This window comes from Aspergillus uvarum (assembly GCF_003184745.1).
Source record: "Aspergillus uvarum CBS 121591 unplaced genomic scaffold BO82scaffold_13, whole genome shotgun sequence".
In the NCBI taxonomy this organism is placed as follows: Eukaryota; Fungi; Ascomycota; class Eurotiomycetes; order Eurotiales; family Aspergillaceae; genus Aspergillus; species Aspergillus uvarum.
Window position 1 is genome coordinate 492,133 of NW_020291310.1, and position 18,941 is coordinate 511,073.

The 18,941-nt window shown below is 52.1% G+C and overlaps 8 protein-coding genes across 8 annotated transcripts; 3 read left to right on the plus strand and 5 right to left on the minus strand.

Annotated features, from left to right (window-relative positions):
* Positions 1 to 656: 656 nt before the first annotated feature.
* On the minus strand, positions 657 to 3,534 carry slx4 (the record flags this gene model as incomplete). The annotated part of the gene is made up of 2 exons (XM_025637892.1): positions 657 to 2,631; positions 2,698 to 3,534. 2 exons carry the CDS (start codon positions 3,532 to 3,534, stop codon positions 928 to 930), a joined length of 2,541 nt encoding a protein of 846 aa, XP_025494269.1. The 3' UTR covers positions 657 to 927.
* A 370-nt stretch (positions 3,535 to 3,904) lies between these two features.
* Positions 3,905 to 4,983, minus strand: BO82DRAFT_390515 (EKC/KEOPS complex subunit CGI121/TPRKB; the record flags this gene model as incomplete). The annotated part of the gene is made up of 3 exons (XM_025638520.1): positions 3,905 to 4,579; positions 4,636 to 4,758; positions 4,822 to 4,983. 3 exons carry the CDS (start codon positions 4,981 to 4,983, stop codon positions 4,265 to 4,267), a joined length of 600 nt encoding a protein of 199 aa, XP_025494270.1. The 3' UTR covers positions 3,905 to 4,264.
* A 349-nt stretch (positions 4,984 to 5,332) lies between these two features.
* Positions 5,333 to 6,763, plus strand: BO82DRAFT_330854 (Bax Inhibitor family protein; the record flags this gene model as incomplete). Its single annotated transcript, XM_025633116.1, has 2 exons — positions 5,333 to 5,859; positions 5,925 to 6,763. The coding sequence occupies 2 exons, from the start codon at positions 5,333 to 5,335 to the stop codon at positions 6,403 to 6,405; spliced, it is 1,008 nt and encodes a 335-aa protein (XP_025494271.1). The 3' UTR covers positions 6,406 to 6,763.
* Positions 6,764 to 6,799: 36 nt separating this feature from the next.
* On the minus strand, positions 6,800 to 8,715 carry BO82DRAFT_372854 (alpha-amylase; the record flags this gene model as incomplete). Its single annotated transcript, XM_025637337.1, has 3 exons — positions 6,800 to 6,864; positions 7,153 to 7,654; positions 7,741 to 8,715. The coding sequence occupies 3 exons, from the start codon at positions 8,713 to 8,715 to the stop codon at positions 6,800 to 6,802; spliced, it is 1,542 nt and encodes a 513-aa protein (XP_025494272.1).
* Positions 8,716 to 8,951: 236 nt separating this feature from the next.
* On the minus strand, positions 8,952 to 9,856 carry BO82DRAFT_31849 (uncharacterized protein). The gene is made up of 2 exons (XM_025632646.1): positions 9,296 to 9,856; positions 8,952 to 9,227 (listed from the first exon to the last, which is right to left on the minus strand). Exons 1-2 carry the CDS (start codon positions 9,715 to 9,717, stop codon positions 9,146 to 9,148), a joined length of 504 nt encoding a protein of 167 aa, XP_025494273.1. The 5' UTR covers positions 9,718 to 9,856; the 3' UTR covers positions 8,952 to 9,145.
* Positions 9,857 to 10,781: 925 nt separating this feature from the next.
* BO82DRAFT_410824 (uncharacterized protein) lies at positions 10,782 to 11,765 on the minus strand (the record flags this gene model as incomplete). Its single annotated transcript, XM_025639776.1, has 1 exon — positions 10,782 to 11,765. The coding sequence occupies exon 1, from the start codon at positions 11,631 to 11,633 to the stop codon at positions 10,782 to 10,784; it is 852 nt and encodes a 283-aa protein (XP_025494274.1). The 5' UTR covers positions 11,634 to 11,765.
* A 1,153-nt stretch (positions 11,766 to 12,918) lies between these two features.
* BO82DRAFT_305614 (RBM8 family RNA-binding protein) lies at positions 12,919 to 14,127 on the plus strand. Its single transcript, XM_025632224.1, has 2 exons — positions 12,919 to 13,275; positions 13,412 to 14,127. The coding sequence occupies exons 1-2, from the start codon at positions 13,012 to 13,014 to the stop codon at positions 13,643 to 13,645; spliced, it is 498 nt and encodes a 165-aa protein (XP_025494275.1). The 5' UTR covers positions 12,919 to 13,011; the 3' UTR covers positions 13,646 to 14,127.
* Positions 14,128 to 14,684: 557 nt separating this feature from the next.
* Positions 14,685 to 16,997, plus strand: BO82DRAFT_352462 (putative glycosyl hydrolase). Its single transcript, XM_025634692.1, has one exon. It carries the CDS (start codon positions 15,051 to 15,053, stop codon positions 16,935 to 16,937), a length of 1,887 nt encoding a protein of 628 aa, XP_025494276.1. The 5' UTR covers positions 14,685 to 15,050; the 3' UTR covers positions 16,938 to 16,997.
* Positions 16,998 to 18,941: the final 1,944 nt, after the last annotated feature.

Here is an 18,941-nt window from a genome sequence, read left to right on the forward strand (position 1 = left end):
CCGGCCTAAACTGTCAGCCGAGTGTGCAAGGTCAGAGGAAATGCGCATTGCCAAGTCGAGCCCGTCTTCCCAGCGGACGATCAGCTTGTCCTGTGCTGTAATGTGTCTTGGGGCTCACTCATCCCACCGCCTCAGCAAACTGTAGTACAATAGGTACCTACAGGATTTGTCATGGAACAAACCCCAACGCCGGTGCCGGCGCGCGCGCGGGTGGGGGGGGGCGTCATGGTGCGCCTTCCCAATGCGTCATGGGAACATCCAACATCCCCCCATCGCCCCTCTATTCGTATATATTGGTGTGAGTCTACTAAGTAGGCGGGCGTCGCCAGATCAGTAGACCAGGCAATCAAGCAACACATGCATAATCTGCGTGGGGCGCCCTTGCAGAAAGCTCACGTATGTCATCCTGGTAGAGCCAGGAAGAGTCCCTTCGGCCATTGTTGGCACTTACTGCTGTGTTAGAGAGGTGAGGCTAAGGAGGGAAGGGTCCGCAGCTTCTTAGTAGGACGCTACGCACATTTCCTTGTAAGACTAAGTTGCTAGGTAGGGGTGATGCCTTGCTGGGATGAGGTTGCGATATGCATAATCGTCGCCGGAGGGTGGGGGGGCTCCGTCCACCATATGGATTACCTGGAGCGGGCTTTAGAGGTAAACCAGCCATGACTAGTCGATTGCAAATATAACTGGTAAAGTAACCAGGTGCTCAATTGAGCTTCTTACACATACCCCGAAAATATTCACAAATCAAAACACCTTATGCCAAGTACCTATATAGGGGTATTTCCCAATGACCCAGATTTGGATGAATTTCAAGAACGCCCTGTCCAGTAACAAAGCCAAAACTCCTCTTGATGCATGAGATCGAATACGCGAACATAATACGCATTCATGTGTCAGGGCACAATCCCGGAAGCAGGAAACGACACCTCACCCGTCTCTTCCCTTCGGTCGATAACAGCAACAAACCCCCCTCCCCTCGCACCATTCCTTCACCAGCGCCGCGCCAACTTCACGATCCTCATTGACGAGACCCAGGCCCTCCGTGTTCAGCCAGGTTGTGAAATCCTCAAGGATGATGGGATCATACATGAGGATTTTCTCGTGCCAGCTGGGTTGTCTGCTGGTGCTGGTGGGTCGGAGTCGAGGCTGTACGTGCACGGCCTGGGTGATCTGATCGTGGAGGTTGGGAGCCTCGAGACTCAGCTTCGTCGCGCTCTCCGTGATCTTTGGCGAGGAATTGGGTGGTTTGATCTTGCTGGAGGTAGGTGGAACGGCGGTAGTGGTGGTGGTTGGTAGGCTTGATTGAGGTGCGACGTGGTGCTGGAGGAGGTATTTTTCTCGTAAGCGGCTCGGAGAGGGAATGCTCTCGTCTTCTTCGGAGTCTTGTATCTCTTCAACGTCTGCAAAAGATATCGTGGAAGTGACGCCATTCGTGAGCGATAAGCGATTGGGTTTGGTAGGTATTTGTGATGGTTTGGGAGGTTTGCTCCTGGCAGCTGTTGGTTTTATCGAGGCCGTTGTTGACTCGGTGATTGTATCTGATTTCTTCGACTTTGGTTTGACGTCTGTTTGCTTGGTGGTTGTAGTCTTTCGCGGCTGGGTGCTCTTGGTTGAGGTCTTGGGAATGACTGTTTCCGACGGTGATGAGGCAGGGGGTTGGGGAGCCGGGTTACCTGGTACGCATGGAGCAGCTGTACCATGCTTGGTTTCCCAACATTTGGTGAGAATCTCGATCATTTTTGGGCGGCTTTTTATGGGCTTGAATCCATAAGAGGTAACTTGTTTGGATAGTTGAGCATCTGTGAAACCACTGAAGTGCGGTAGTTGAGGCTGTCGGGCTCGAGGTTGTGATGTGCCCGGACCTGCTTGCTTGTCAAGAGAGTCTGAGGTTTCAGGAGCAGAGGTAGACAGATCTTCTGCGGGTTTCTGTGCATCGGGCACTACTTCTTCGTTGGAAATTGCAGATACATTTTTATCCTTGTTTTCCTTGCTATCAACACTGTTGACAGCAGACCGAGGCTTCGGTGTATCGGAGCCGTCTACTAAATCGACTACCTCAACCGGCAAGACCGTCCCGTCAACATCGCGGGCTGCGACAGACCACAGATTTCTCGAAGCCGTGAAACGTGAAACTGTCAGTGGTAGGCTTTTATTTGCGCCATTGTTCACGCGAATGCTTGTTTCCAATGCTAGACTTTGCTCTGATTCTCGAATTGCTGTTTGCAGCTCTCTTATCATAGTAGGAGAGTCCTCACGTTCTAACTGGCTGCAAGTGCCAAAGACCAGCTCTTGATCCTCGAGAGATCTGACGGCGGCTTCAGGTGAGAGTATAACAAGCTCTGGTTCTTGCGCCCTAGTGATCTTACCCTTCTTTGTTGTCGATTTCTTGGACGTGGGAGCTGATGACATACTGGCCGAGGAACTACCCTCCGAATTGTCCATAGCTTCCGTAGGATTGGGGGTATACTGAGCAGTTACCCTCGCTGTAAGTGTCGAGAACTTCTTTGGCTTGCTGGTTTTCTTTTTCGCGGCAGGGACTTTGGAACTCGAGGTTTCATCTTCAGTGGAATGATTATCGCTACTCTCATTTGTTTTTGGCTTGTTCCCAGGATATACTCTAGCGTCAATAAGCTGTGAGAGAAGTTAGTTCCTGAGAAGGAAGTGACGGGTCGCCGAGATCCAGCAGATGGGACATACTTCAATGCGCCTCCTCTTGGTGAGGCCGTTCTCCTCTGGAATCTGATTCATAGCCCGAGGAGCAGAGCCACCACCAAAACCAAACTCAGATAGCATAGTTCCGAAACTTTTCATTTCATTGCTGTTGTGCTCCAATTGAATATCCAACCCTCCAGTTTGTTCTATAGTGCCGTCTGTGGGCGTCCAATCCAGTCTTCTCTTCAACGCTTGTTCCAATTGTAAGCCATCCTTCTCCCAGTCGCGGGTATCATTCGCAGAGTTCTGATTCAAAGAAACCTGCGGGGTTGAGGGACAATCGGTCTTCTTGCCAGATTGTCCCTCGATTGGCTGCGACGAGCGACCAGCCTTCGCAACCCTTCCTGAAATGGTCTTATTTGCAGTTATCGCGCGCTTTGTCGTAGTCTTCGGCACGTTCGGTTTCCTTTCCCTAGTAGTCGGCTTTTTCGACGAGCTCTTCTTAGACGGGTCCTCGCCCGTAAGGCTTGATTCTTCCACGCCGGCCTCTGCTTTCTTCTTGGGCCTCCCTCTCTTTTCCACTTTATTCCCAGGTTGACCGTCTTTGACCCCTGTCGCATCTACCCCTTCGACATCCGTAGTCTTGCACGCGGCTTTTGTGGGTTTCCGAGCTCGTTTGGTGGACTGTTTCCCGCCCTCGAAGAATTTGGAACGCGTAGGGTCCTGGAAGAGGTCCGACGGAGACGGCGGCTGAGAAGTGGAGGTATCGATCGGCGACAGTCCGAAGAGCTGCTGCGCATCGTACTTGGGTGGCGCAGGAGGATTCACTGGGCTGTGCTCTGGCGAGGACGACAGTACAATGACCTCCGCGGTGGCGGTCATGGTGGCGAGTCTCGATGAGTCCGGTCTCGGTCTCTCCGGGCCATCTAGGCGGCGATGGTCCGTAGAACTTCGCTTGAGATATGACTCACAAGTCTCTATTCTATAGTGCGGTTTTGACCATTGATTGTGGTATAGTGCATGAGTTGCTGGGCCGTACAAGATATACTGAATTTGTAAAAGTTGTAGATGCGGCGAGGATCGAGACCTCCGCGATTTGTCTTGGCAAAGTTGTTGAAGGATTTCCGTTTCGGGATGACGACATCGGTGGACTGGGCAACCGTGTGCATGTGATCTGTTCGCCCATCGCTACCATCTTAGCCTGTACATGCAACTACAACAAGTGGATTTATTTCACTTAAAGATTGTTTTAGCAATGTATTGACCACCAGGTATATCTATGCTATCCGTTCTAGTTAATTGCTGTGCAGAAACTATGTACATGGCACTGCAACTCCGAGCAATATCCGTCTAAATCCCATGCACAGATCCCGGAAAACCTTGTCTCTTATCTGCTAGAGCAATAGCGCTCCAAGTAATTCACTCATTCCGGAGAAGCATCTCTCGGGACAAGCCTTGGACGAAGCCAAGCTTGGTTGGGGATGTTTAACACAGACCCAAAATGCGATAGGCAAGTTGAATGGCGTGAAGCAGCAGATGGCTGCTTCCACAAGCCTGTTGATGTTCCATCATGGAAATTGGCAGGAAAGGTATCTCAACCCTTACGTGCCGATCAAGTGGCCCCACGCAACGCAATCGCTCCCAAGACAGAGAGTTCAAGTTGTCTCATACCATCGCCCTGTGTGCCATTTGCCTGAGTGGATGGAGGAGTCTTCAGTGCACCCAGCTTATAAGCCTTCTTGATTTTCGTCACATCGGCAATGCTCGACAGGGTCTCGTCGTCAAACGGCACAGCCGAGCCTTCAACATGTTGAGAAAGATGGGTTGCTACTGAGTCGTGAGTGACGTCCGGTGTCATCGAGACCTTGATCACTAGCAGGTCTTTGGTGGAGTCGGCAATGCCGAATTTGCGGAATGATTCGGCGATCTGGAGAGAGTTAGCCAGGCTGTCGGTGCATGTCGCGTTCCACCTCAAAGACGCACGTTGTTCGCTGGACTGAATGAGAAAACAATCTCTGAGTGAACATTCCGGGACTTAAGACGTCCATTGATCGAGTCATTCACGGCTCGAAAGACGGCGGACAAAGCATGAGCTCTGGAAAGAACCTGCGAACCACCATCAGAACCAATGAATATTGACTAGCCCAGGGTTTTGATGATCATCCATACCATGCTCGCATCGATGAAGGCATACTCAAAGTCAGCGTTTCCTGAGATCAGCTGTTGTCGAAGAGAAGCAGCATTTTTGACATCCCGATAAAGTGCGACATGCACGGGCATCGAAGGTGGCAGATGCGCAAGCTCTATGGTTTCGAGGCACGAGGAAGACATGGCGCGAAGCAAGGCTATCGATTACGGAACAGAGCTGCCGAGAAATGGTCAGACATACAACAGAGGCACATGCTAGAAGGTGCGAGGTCACTTACAAGTAAGTATCGGATAGAACTGAATCGCAGATATCCGGCTTAAGTCCCTTAATTCCCCCTCCCCCACCAAGATTATCGCCGAGCGCGGCCAGCGCTGAGTAATTCTTGAGTCACTTACACGTGACTTCGCTTCTCGAACGTTCGGGCCGCCGTAGCCAGCGGCACCCCGGATTGATATCATCGCTTCGTTTTAAAGCGGCTTTCCTCCTCTTCTTCTCATCGTCATCATCCTGCAAAACACCACCCGAACAATCATGGCGTTCTTCTTGCGGCGCCCGTTCGCCGTTCCGACGGCGCTTCGTCAAATCTCCAAGCCTGCTAACAGCGCTCGTTTCATCCACAACACACCATTCAAGCCTGCCCAGCCGAAGCCTACCGGTTCCTTCTCATCTTCCATCTTCGCCAAATCTCGCCAGACCTTCCAGAATGCTTTCCGCCGGACGTATATGCAACAGCCCACTTACAACACTCGTGGCGAACTTCTGCAAAAATTGGGCTACGGTGCCGCCATCGTTGGAGGCACCATCATCGCAACGAACCTGATCTTCAACCGCGAGACCCGCGAGGATGGCGGTATGCCCCATTACGAGCGCAGCTACCTGAACGAGACTTTCATGCACACCGGACTTGGTGTTGGTATCATCGCTATTGCCGCTCGCGCTATGCACATGAACGGATTCTCTTACCGCATGATGGCTGCCAACCCTTGGTTGGTTATGGGTCTTGGTCTCGTCGCTAGCATTGGAACTATGTACGGTACTTTGTACACTTCTCCTGACAAGTGAGTACTCCGCGAGGCGTCCCCGTTCTAGCTAGGCCGAACAGCAATGCTAACAACACTACTAGCTACGTCGTGAAGTATGGTCTCTGGACTGCTTTCAACATTACTCAAGCCGCTCTCCTGTCCCCTCTCATGTTCATGAGCCCCGCTCTGCTCGCCCGCGCCGGTCTCTACACTGTCGGAATGATGGGTTCCATTGCTTTCGTTGGTGCCACCGCCAAGCAGGAGAAGTACCTGTACCTGGGTGGTCCTCTGCTCGCTGGTGTTGCCATCGTTGCTCTCTCCGGTCTCGCTCCTATGGTTCTCCCTGTCACCGCCACCCGCACTCTCATGTGGTCCGAGAAGATCTGGCTGTACGGTGGTCTGGCTGTCTTCGGTGGTTTCACCCTCTATGACGTCCAGAAGATCCTTCACCACGCTCGCCTCTCTCAGCGCGGCCTCGTTCGCAAGGATGTTGTCAACGAGAGCATCAGCTTGACCCTGGATTTCATTAACATTTTCGTCCGCATGGTCCAGATTCTGGGCATGCGCCAGCAGCGGAAGTAAACGCTTCGCTATGGCTTCTGAACACAACATTCTATCCTGTGGCTCCATCGAGAGCCACTTTGATTGACCGGTTGACTACTCGTCACATTAATAACCGGATTCTTGTGGAATTCGGATCATGGAGAAGTTGGAACAAGGTTGATTGATATTTCGGTTCTGCTTAAGCGCCCGGTGTAATTTTTTTCCTTTCATGTTTCCCACTGATCCTTTTTTACTGCCTGTAGATGGAACATTTTACTAGGGCACATTCCATTCCCCCCTTATGCTGGTGGACAGCAATGGTCGGTCTTAATGCTAGGAACTGGGGGGTCCGGCATCAAATGTATGCATAGCTTTAGTATTAGCCGCATACCAGGAGGAAACAATAGACATCTCCACTCATCATCATCCAGCTTCATATGTAATTTTGGGAGGTTCCGTTAACTCCGTAGCTTATTTCCCTCGGCGCAAGCATCTGACCTATAACAGATATCATGTTACTCCAACCCACAACTTCACCAACCCTAATCCACCTCAAACCTCACATCCCCATCCACAACCCGACCAGTACCAGCACCCCCATCCCAGTGCCCCAACCCCCAACAACACTCACAGAGGAAGCCCCTGAAGGTATCCCCGTATTCCTCCCCCCACCCGCCGAACCACCACCATTTCCTCCTCCTCCTCCTCCTCCACCCTGGCCCCCCGCTCCCTCTCCCCCCGTCCCCAATCCACCATCACCATTCCCTACCCCCTCCCCAAACCCACACAACCCACTCCCCTCCATCCACCTCACCGGAAACAACACCCGGGGCTCCCCGCGATCCATCCCCAACCACAACTCCCCAGCCTCACTCACCGTGTACCGCTGACAGCTCAGCACCTCCACCACCTCGACGGAGGGCTGAAACCCCGTCGTCAGCCGGATCTTGTACGCGCCGCTGGCGCTCCCCTGCGTCGACAGCACCATCACCACCTGGCGGTCCTCGCGGCCCTTCCGGAACCCCATCTCGCTGGACCCGCGGTAGAGCGGGTAGGTGAGGGTGTCGACGTAGGCCGGGTCGAGGCGGATGGCGTGGCGGCGCAGCGCGTTGAGCGTCGCGATGTGCGTGTACAGCGGCGCGGCCTCGGGCGTGTTGGCGTACCCCGTCAGCCACAGGGCTTCGCGGTTCTGTGGGTCGTGCGCGCCGCTCAGGTGCTGTTCTTGGCCTTGGTAGATCATTGGGATGCCGTCGTAGAGGAGGGTAAATGTTAGGATGTTTTTTGCGAGCTTTGCGGCGGGGGGTGGTTAGTTTGGGGGTGAAGGGGGGGGTGTGGGGGAGATGAGGGGATTGGGGAAAGGGGGAAGGGACGTACGTTTAGGTCTTTGATTAGGCTGGCGAAGCGGGGGACGTCGTGGTTCTCGGAGAAGGTGGTCAGGGTGCTCACGTTGGGGCAGGCGTGTTTCATCTCCTCGATGCGGTTGGGGAGGTCGGTGGTATCACCCAGCGTGAAGGCGTCGAGCAGCGCGTAGTAGATCGGGTAGTTGGGAACGCTGGTCAGCTCGTTGTTGTCCTGGTAGCTGCAGATGGTGTCCACGGACCGGTCGAAGACCTCCCCAGTCACCAGCGAGTCGTTGGCCGCTTGCTGGAAGGCCCGCAAATAGGCCGGGGTGATGTGTTTGGCGGCGTCGAGACGGAGCCCGTCGATCGAGTACTTGGCCATGGTCTCGGAGATCCAGCGGTTGAGCATGCCCTGGACGTCCGGGTCTTCAGTCTTCAGGTCCGGGAGGGCGACGATGTCGTCGCCGGTCCAGCACCGCTGCGCCAGCGGGTAGTCGTTGTAGTCGGTGATCTGGCAGTACGGGTGGTAATACCGGGCCTCGTTGAAGGGCTGCAGCTTCGAGTAGTCGATGCTGGTGGCCGGGTCGTGGCCGTTCGTGAGGTAGGCCATGTTGTTGATGACCGTGTCCATCATCAGGTACATGCCGCGGGCGTGGAGGGCCTCGCTCAGGTCGAGGAGATCCTGCTCCGTCCCGAAACGCGAGTTCAGGGCATACAGGTCTTCGGCCCAGTAGCCGTGGTAGGCTTCCCCGTAGGAGACGCGCCCCTCGACGTTCTTGATGATCGGCGAGATCATCACCGCGTCGAAGCCCATGCCCTCGATGTAGTCCAGGTGGTCGATCATGCCGCGCCAGGTGCCCCCGCAGTATAGACCGGCGGTCGTGTTGCAGGGCGCGGTGGTCGACCCATCCGTGCGAGCAAATCGATCCGTCATCGTCTGATACACCGATCTGGTTCTCCATGCCCCGGTGCTGGCCGTCAATGCCGTGCTGAAGGGGCTTATGAGCATCAGTGCATGAAGCCATCGCGCTGTGTGGAGTGGTGATGCCATGGCGTGCTAGTGTGCTTGCAACTGTATGCTGGAAAGAGGCTATGTTATGTGACAAACAATAACGGGGATGTTATTCTCAATGCCACCACTACTTTTTTGTGTTGCATATATCTTCCATAGTCCTGCTTGAGAGCAAGAAGACAAAAGAAAGAGAGGTTTGATGTTGAAACCCGGTCTATTAAGGAATGGTTGATCTCGAGATTCTCGAATCTATACTTTAGATGGTCTCGACAAATGAATGTGATTGCGCAGGAAGATTAAGGAAAGATAACGCATACGGAGAGCCAAAGATCGGACTCTGTCGCAGAAGGAAGGACTAGTTGAAAAGACAATAGACGGGCATGATGGAAATTTCCATCCAAAGCAGTGCTACCTACCCCCCCTCCCTTTAAAGCGTATTCGTCGACAGGCTCGGCCAACTAGGACCGGAAAGATGCAGACTCGGAAATTCAGACTCTGAGCGGCCGAATCTGAGAAGGTTCATTATAGGGTTAGGCAAGATGCCCCTCGGCGATTTATGGTTCAAGGGGAGAATGACCTGCATACTGCTAAGTGGAGCTGCCAGAAGTTGCTCTGCAGGCTTTCATAATACGCGATTGTACCGAATGGGAAGAACCATGAAGAATCTCGAAACCGTGGGTGTGAGGATAGTGCAATGTACTGAGTGTACGACAATACGCTGTGCTGTTTCGATCGAGTCTGACTCGTTCTGATGAAGCATGCAGGCATAACTCCGGATGCACGAACCGGCACAACATTTTGCGGGGAGAAAACGGTCAACGTATGAGGCGGTCTCCGGTCCTTACCCATGCTGTAAGTATCCTTGGGTGGATTCACATGCGATTGGCTCGTTTCAATTCGTCCTGACGGTCTGTGAAACAATGGCAGCCCTTTCTGTATGCAAGGATCATCCCAGCCGCACTGCAACAGTCCATCATGGCCGAGAGCGTGTTGCAGCATGCGGTAACCTGCAGCTCATGCGGTTTTTCAAATGAACTGGTTCGGGAATCGAGGAGGTTGGATGCGGAGAATCGAGATGCTCAGGAGGTTATCTTAAAGCATGATCTTCCGGGGTGCCATCCTGCATCTTCACTCATAAATAGGCATTTTTTGTCCTTCTACGGAGGATTGTGTTTTCAATCCATCCGGCCCCTCACAAGAGAATAGTATGTAAGGGATGAACCCAAAACACTTGGTCTCACCTGGAAAAGCTTGGCATAGGCACTTTGACTTTCAGGATGGGCGATTCATACCTTCAATCCGATCATCTCAATTGGTTTTTGAAGAAACGAGGAACGAATATATCAGTTGAGGAAGGAAGCTATGCGCGGGACCTCTGCTTAGATGCGAAAGAGGGTACATCTGGAGACAACCCGCTTATAGGAAGAGCCTGGTGTGACTTCGACGACCAGGTACGGTGCAGAGCATTATGCAAGGAGCATCGTCGGGATGGTATCCTTCCTTCATAAGTCCGAGCCTAATAGCAGATATCACATAAAAGAAACGACAGATAAAGTGTTTGATCATGTGAGACACAAGTCTTGACAGCTGGGGTCTCTTTCATGGATCCATGGCTGGAATACCCTGGGAGATACGGCACCTTAAAAGATCATGAATGCAGACAAACGAGCTTAGATTAATCATTTTCTTTTCGGTGTTCTGCCGAAGATCATCTGTATTAACATTACCTCGTTAGATATTAACATTCCACATCATGGAAGATTGATCCGAAATAAAAAGACATAAAGCGTTCCCAGCCTCAATACCTGCGCCCAACGCTGATGCAAAGACTGAAATGAAGACCTTGATGCTCCATGTGACCCTAATTATCGAATATCATATGCCTATGCTGAATCCGCACTTTCCCACCAACCTTGAAGATAAGTTGTGGTGTAAGCCAGTGACATCGCAGGCTGTAATAGTCACAATCCCCTCTTGCTCTTCGTATGTCCTCCTTCTCACTGCTAACCAAAGTCAGATGTGATGCACAGCACACAGTCTCGGCCACAGAGCTACGACAGCAGTTAAGAGAGCCTGTCGTTATACTCACGCGGAGTAAACGGGGAGGAGTTGATAAAGGCCATGAGATGCACCGCGTATGCCAGGTTAACGCGCTCAATCTTGTCGGCATCGCTCACTGCAACTTTGTATCTCGCCGAGATAGAGTCCTGACGGCGGACCTTATTCAAGCCCTTGCCCTTCTCCTTCCTGGCTTTGATCTCTCTCTGGATGGCACGCACATCCAAGCCCCCGACCCGAGGCGTCATCATCATCCCCGCCATCTGACAATATCTCTCCGAGGTGATCTGGTTGAACGCCTTGAGGATCAGCGCCACCGTCTTCCAGCGCTTGCATCTTTGCTCGGGCAAGCGGATCTGGATGAACTTTTCCGGCCAGCGGCACTCGTAGAGATCCTCGAACAGGCGCATGTGTGGCGAACACTCGAAGAAGCCGCGCACTTTCTCCTTCAGGATCATCTTGTTGCCCCTCACGGCCGAGGCGGTGCGTCCGATCCGCAAGGTGAGGAGCAGGGAGTGGTCGGAGAGACCTTCCAGGTTCATGAACTGCACGTACTTGGCTTTGAGGATAAGGCTGACGTCGACCGACATGCAGCGGTTGACAAGATTGGGGTAGTGCTCGTTGATGAGCATTCGGTTGCCGACCGCATCGAAGGCCACGTCTAGCTGGGTTTCGTCCTGGTGCAGCTCGCGGATCTGGCCTGTCTTTGGGCCGCACACGACGGCTTCGAGCTTGGGGAATCGGGTAGGATATCTGAAGTGGCAGACGCACGACGGATCGTCGCTGCCCGAGGGAGTTCCAACGTATGAGAATTCTTGTCTTGTTTGTTGTTGATGTGGGAGGAGGAGACTTGCCATGGATTGTTTGCGACAGACACACGTTTGCTTTGATCGCCTTCGACTGTCGGTTCCTCGGGTGTATGTGGGTGAAGTGCACGAAAGTACTTCATGGTGGATTGAGAATTATTTCTCGTAAGGGCTTGTGTCTAGGTTGGTCTGCAAAAGATGTGAGTCTTGTAAAGAGATGTACACGGGGGCGATGAGGGGGAAGAGAACTCTGTGAGCAAATGGGATTGGTGTTAGGATCGAGGATGTTTACACTATAATTGCACGTAGCAACCGCCAGTTCACTGGCTCTTTTTCACTGAGAATACTGCTGCTTATCTTTGTAGCACTTCAAATTCAAGAATTGATTTTGTCTAAGACGCACGTCACCTCAAGGTGCTATGCCATAACGTAGTGATGTGCTCTTACAGGAAGTACTACTAAATTTACAATGAGAAAAGCCAAAGAGAGCATGGAAGCTTCTCAATCTTGTGATGCTCAAGGTAGTCATTTGGACACTTACAATTCAAGCAATCATCCACTGATATGGACTGTAGAATGATACCAGATGTTCGACATTTACTAGACGTTGCATGTAAACATTGAGCTAGACACCAATGCTTAGTATCCCCAACATGTCAGCTATAACGCATACAACAGTCACTGGTCTTGAATCAGCCTCACCAAGTGAGATATCATCTTAGGACACAAGCTACTGTTCACATGTGAAATGCCATTAGCTACGTGCAGTTGCTTAGTTAATAGACAAGCTGCCCGGAAGGCCGCTGCCCCCTAGGTTGAATGGCCAGTCGGCGATCATCACTGGCGAGGCTTCTTGAAGTATACTACATCATGCCTCAAAGATGGAAGGCGTCCTGCAAGAAGCCATCACCTAAGGCCTGATAGACATTGCACCCACTAAGCGTACTGAGTAAGACCGTCTATCTACCTACAGTGACAAGCAACTTATCAAAGCTGGTCAGTACAAGTTACAGAAGGAACTTGAGTCTATGCGAGACGGCATTCATGAGTAGGTGAGATCCAGGTGCCGGTCATCAGCTCATATTTACATATCATCGTGGGCACACTGTCAACTTCACAGTTCCCCAGTGAATTCTCCTTCCTTCGTTTGACTAGAAGTTGAAATTTGCTTTCTGCTTGGATTGCACTCTAATATATCATTCCAGCTCCTGAGATTGCTGAGATCGAATATGGAACGAGGTTAGGGCCAGTCAGTCACTGAGCGCCGTCGGGAAGTTGAGTCCGATTACCTAAGCACACCGCAAAGCTTCGCAAGATCATCGCAAGCCTCGGACGGCGAACTGCAATTCCAGCCATTGGCCCTCCTCGAACTACTACCTCAAAGCTATCTCCTCCCTCGGCGTATAGCTACTACTCCTACATCGCCATCATGTCTACGGAAATGGAAGTCGACCCTCCGGTGGTGCAACAAGAGGAAGAAGAAGAAGAAGCTCCCGCGCAGTCCAGCAACGGTAGCCACGATCCGAGAACACAGGCGGGAGCCGTCGCAGTACGCAGCATCGAGGGATGGATTGTCATCGTGACCAACATCCATGAAGAGGCCTCTGAGGAGGACGTCACGGACTTGTTCGCCGAATATGGAGAGATCAAGAACTTCAGCCTGAACCTGGACCGCCGGACCGGTTACGTCAAGGTCGGTCACTACTACCTTCACTCCTGCCATACACAGCGTCACCGGAGCTAGAAAGCTCTCCCAGCTGTTACCCCCTGAACTCCTCTCGTTGCTTCTCATGGTATGCCAGATACTGACTCGTCTGTGGTTGAAACAGGGATATGCCTTGATCGAGTACTCCACCCTCCCCGAAGCCTCGGACGCCATCAAAGCCTTGAACGGCTCCAAACTACTGGACCAGACCATCTCCGTCGATTTCGCATTCGTTAGACCGCCTCCCTCGAATAAAGGAAAGGGCGGAGGACAGAGAGGTGGACGTGGCGGCGGCCGAAACCGCAGCAGAAGCCGCGAGAGGAGCCGCAGTCCTGGAGCCGATGATGCACGGGACTAAGCCCGCCGTGATGTTTTGTTTGTTGGGAGAGCGTCTTCTTTTCAATTCATCTCACAGGCTGTGGATGCGCCAGAAACTTGGCCTTTTGTTTGCTCCAGACCTCCGCCAGCATTTGGGGTCCTGCTATTTTGCGCTCGCACTACAATAAGAATCGCATTGGCTACTTAGGGTTGTCCAGATAATTCATGCTGTGAGCTGGAAGTCCGGGTTGCTGGCTCCACCAAATCGGCTTTAGGGGGAGGGGTGGGGGAAGCAGAACAAAGCCGGCATTGTCTCCTGGGAGGTCCATATTATGCTCGTCGCCTGACGGGGGGGCGGGAAAGCTTCAAAGGAGGATGGTGCCGGCGTCATGAGGTTTCAGTGATATGGTATGTGCTACTGGTCTCTCTCAACTGTTCCGCCTATCTCTTCATGGCCGTCATCTAATGTTGCAGTAGGAACATCCAACCTGAATGACTGATGTCACAGAGCTAGATATCCCGTTCTGTCTACTAGCGTGTGTAATTAATCATTGTGTCGGTTGAACTCACCGAATACGAGTGTCGCATGGCCATCTCAATGCTTGTAGCACCCTTCAACCAAAATGCTTTGTTGCTCACCTTGGTGCATGACAGGTGCCCTTAACCCACGAGACCGTTGGGAAACCATGGATCCTTGTAAGCACTCTCCAAATGATTGATAAATGATCATCCGATAAGTAAATGCGGGGATTTGAGGGGGGGGGGGGGGGGTCAAGGCACCGGACAAGCGAAGCAATCAGCATAAGATCGTCGGGACTCTGGGGTTAAGTTTAGAATGCCATGCGACCAACAACAAGGAGGGCGCGTGATGCGAGACCAAGATTTGACTGTTTAAGTAAAAAGAAGTGCCAACTGCCAGTCTGTAGTTAAAGGTGCCGTGGAAAGAGATGGAGCTCATTCCAAGGTGGGATTAGTTAAGCCTGCCGGAGACTCCTCCCTTCCCCCTTCTCCCTCCCTTCCTTCCCTCCCCCGCACAGCGCCGAAGTTAACCTTCGACTCCCGAGTCTTTCTTCCCCCCCCCCCCCCCCCAAATCTCTCAATCATCATCCATCATCATCATCATCATCACTCCGGACCAAGCCCGGTTCCTCCTTCCCTCCTCCCCCTCCTTCCTCCCTTCATGGCACGGACTGGGCAGTATTGAGCTGATTATGTCTCATTCGATCAGCTCCCTCAATTGCATGCAGCCCACTCTCCGTGCATCTATCTCCCCCGCGTGTCTGAAATAGCTATTCTTAAAATCCAAAGACAATCGTCGTCCCTTCTACCTGCCTTTCCACTGTTACTGTCCCTTTCCTCCCTTTGTTACCAGGCTTTCGAAACAAGCCCAACTCCAACCCCTCGGATCCGGGGTAAATCCAATTAGAACAAACAGAATTACAATCATGCAAGCATTTCTGGTCATTTTTAGATTTCTCTGTCTGCTCCTAACCCTGTTTGAGACCAATGCGCTGGCGTTGCGGTCGCAGGACGTCCTTGCGCCAGTCGCCCTGGACGCACAGATTCCGCTTGAGGAAATAAATGCATCACCGTCAGAGCAGCTCCCCCTGCCTGCCCCGGATTCACCTCCCGAGTCCGCCGAGAGCATCAGCCGCACGTTGCACGACTTGCTGGATGCTCTCCATGTGATGCAAGATGCCTACTTTGAACTATGGCAAGGCACTTGGCCGTCGAGTATCGATTGGACTGCGGCCGTGCTGGGCACCCATGTCTCTGCCACACTTGCCTCGCTGACTGCCACCACCGGCGACGTGCTGTCGACCGCTGTGTCCCTGGACGATTTTGAAGACTGGAAGCACTCGACGAAGCGCGGTCGATATGAATTGGGTTCGGAGAACCTGATCAACCACTTCTTCGACCAGACTTCCGCGTTCTATTTTGGCGAGAATGCCATCTCCCTGCGTGGTCAGGCCTTCGATGATATGCTGTGGGTAGTCCTGGGTTGGCTGGAAAACATAAAGTTTCAAGTCTTGCACTCTGATCTGCACTATGACGACCCTTTCTCGCCCAATGCAACTGCGAAGCTACGCTGGCACGGAACCCAATTTCGATCCCCCGCGGCGCATCGAGCACGTGTGTTCTACGGCCTCGCGTCCGGAGGGTGGGATGAGTTGCTCTGTGGCGGTGGGATGATTTGGAGCCCTTACTTGACCCCCTACAAGAATGCCATCACGAACGAATTATATATCTCGGCGAGTATCGGGATGTACCTGTATTTTCCAGGTGACAAGATTCAATCCCCCTTTGTGGCAGGAATCGTTGAGGACGAGAACTGGTCAGATGGCTATCCGCATAGCCCGGCCCACCTGCAAGCCGCCATTGAGGGCTATGCCTGGCTCAATTCGTCTAACATGACCGGGAGCAATGGGCTCTATGGTGACGGCTTCCACATCAGTGGCTGGGAGAGCGATGACCGGCCGGGCACCCGCAAGTGCGATGTCCTCAACACAATGGTATATACGTACAACCAGGGGGTTATCCTTAGCGGGCTAAGGGGGCTCTGGTTGGCAACTGCTTTGCAGCAGTACCTGTATGATGGTCATCAATTAGTCCTGAATGTGATCAAGGCAACCGGATGGCCCGATAAGGACAGTCAACAGTGGCAAGGTCTTGGACGCGGCGGTGTTCTGGAGGAAGTGTGTGACTCTTCCGGAAGTTGCTCTCAGAACAGTCACACATTCAAGGGGATTTTCTTCCATCATCTGGCGGAGTTTTGTCGGCCCATCCGGCCGCAGGAGGTACGATTTCTGGCTAGTGCGAACCAGACAGATGAGGAAGGAGAGGCCTGGCAGTATGTGTACGAGTGGCACCAAGCTCGCTGTCGCGCATATCGGCCGTGGATCGAGCATAATGCGAACGCGGCTCTTGTGACCCGGAACAGCGAGGGCAAGTTTGGCATGTGGTGGGGAAACCAGTCCCGCACATCTGGGAGCACTATCACCGATGAAAGCCCTCTGCCGCTGGGAGCGATTGACTATGAGAACTATGGAGCACGGGCTGAGGGGTCCGAAGGGCTGAGGGGACTTCTGCGCAGTCGTGACTCGCGGAGACTCGCCGATGAGAGGTCCGGCTTTGGAATCGGAACGCAGCCGTTCGGTTGGGAGCTCGCATCCGGGTGGTCACGCTCCCCAGAGGAACAGCCAGACGTAACCGAGCAGGGCAAGCACGATGCCAATGATCGGGGCCGAGGGCGTACTGTTGAGACGCAGTCAGGGGGCATCGCAGTGTTGCGGGCTCTATACCAATGGAAGAGCTCACCGTCTCTAGCATGATTGGGTGAGGTTGCTTAGAGTACTAGCATTTTGTATAGTTTAGCGGTTATGAGTATAATGCACATACCTATATGTTAGGAGTCATTATAGACATGGGGGAACTGGGGCCCGGTGGCAAGGCACCTGCGTCATCCGATGTTGTAGCCGTGCATGCATGCGAATTGATTCCACCAGGTTCCCAAATGAGTGTTAGACCTTGGGGAATCATGCATATACTGAGTACATTGTACATCATTCTCCATGGCAGGTTGCCAGACGGGGAGAGAAAAGCTTTGGCTCACCGCGGCTAACCCCTTTGCCCCCCCCCTCCCCCCCGACTCCCCGACTACGCCGGCCCCATCTGACCGACAGAATGATATAACGTGAGATCGTCCCAAAAAAAATCCACAGGAATCAGCAGACTCGAGATCTGCATAATGAACTGTTCAAATGATGTAAGCCAGGCGGGATTGAACTTTTTACTGTTTTTACAGGATGAACGATCCGCAAAAAGTCGGTAGTTGGAGCAGTCGGTGTATGTACAGAGTGCTCCGTCAAGTCTCAGAATTAATTATGATGCTGACTTCGGGGGCTCCTTTCCTTTCTCGTCTCTTATCCTATGCGGCCTCTTCCTTTGTGCTATTAGCCTTTTATGTACTTTATTCTTGCTGGCGAAAAAAGAAAAAAATAAATTAAAAGAAAAAAGAAAGAAGGCCGTTTGTCGGTTACTCGGCAGATTCCGTAACTCCTGAGGATTTTTCTCCTTTTCCTTTTTTTTCCTTTACAGTAGTACTATTTGATTATATTACTCTATAGTTTCAATCCCTTCCTGTTGTTCCCCACTAAGATAGTATCTACTGGGTAGACGACGACGACGACGACGACGTCGGCATTACTTCCCGATTCCCTAGTCCCTTAGGGTTGGTCTACCAGTTTCTTCTTTTGGGATTTTCTTTGATGTGTACGTAGAGATACTCAGACTTAGACCAACCCAGAGAATAGCAACAACCATAAGTATATGTATCAAATAATAGGGGATGGGGGGGGGGGGGCGGTTCCGCCACCGAGATATCGAGGTTTGCTACCTATCGTGCATACTCACAACAATGCGCAGGTACGTATATTACGTAGCAATCTCTAATCACACCGTTGATGAAACAAAACCGAGAAATTCAAGAATTATATTTCCCTGGAGTTCATGATGAATTGATTTGGACCGAATTGATCAAGACTAGTCTGTTTTTATACACGGCGAGCACGAACCAACCCCCCTCCCTAAAAGCCACGTTTTTTTCTGTCTCCCGTAGATTGCTCGTACTAGTGCTAGTGATTTCGAAGTTGACATTAGTTTATTTGAGGTGGGTGATTATCGGGCTCAGCTCAGCCTTCAGGGGATTTGTTTACCCATTCTATATTGGGATCATTTGGGAGTGTGCCAGTGGGGTATCGGACAGTGTGCGGTAAACTCCAGATTGTTGTGACAATGTGCAGCGCGCGGTGGTTTACTATACTGTGGGCATGGGCTGTGTTTCTTCTATACTGTATTCTCGACTATGTAAGAAGTTCGTAGAAGCTCATGGGTGAAGGAGGTAAAAGATATCGAGAGTACGCCTTGGGTGCTGCTGTACTGTACAACAAGCGCATGAGTACTATGTATATCGGATCCTCGTCTTCAACAGCATGACTCTCTATTCCAGGGCGACCTGACTGGTCCCAGGGGACTTGAGGATCGGAGACGGTGGGGATAGGAGGGAACTAGGGGGGGGGGAGGGGGTTCTAATTTCCTTCTGGAAGGGGGGGAGGGGAGGGTCGATTTTGATGACCCTGTACAGCAGGACTGTACATTAGTCTAGCTAATGCTGTACGGAACGGACTACGGCGTAGATTACTAGAAGATTGGAGGATTTGAGGAATGATACCCTTGGGTGCTGGGAGCAGGAGTTAACTTATGAGAACCTCAGGTTTGTTTGTTCATGCTCCTTCCGTGATACGTAACTGGTTGATATTGGAGCCATAGATGCTATA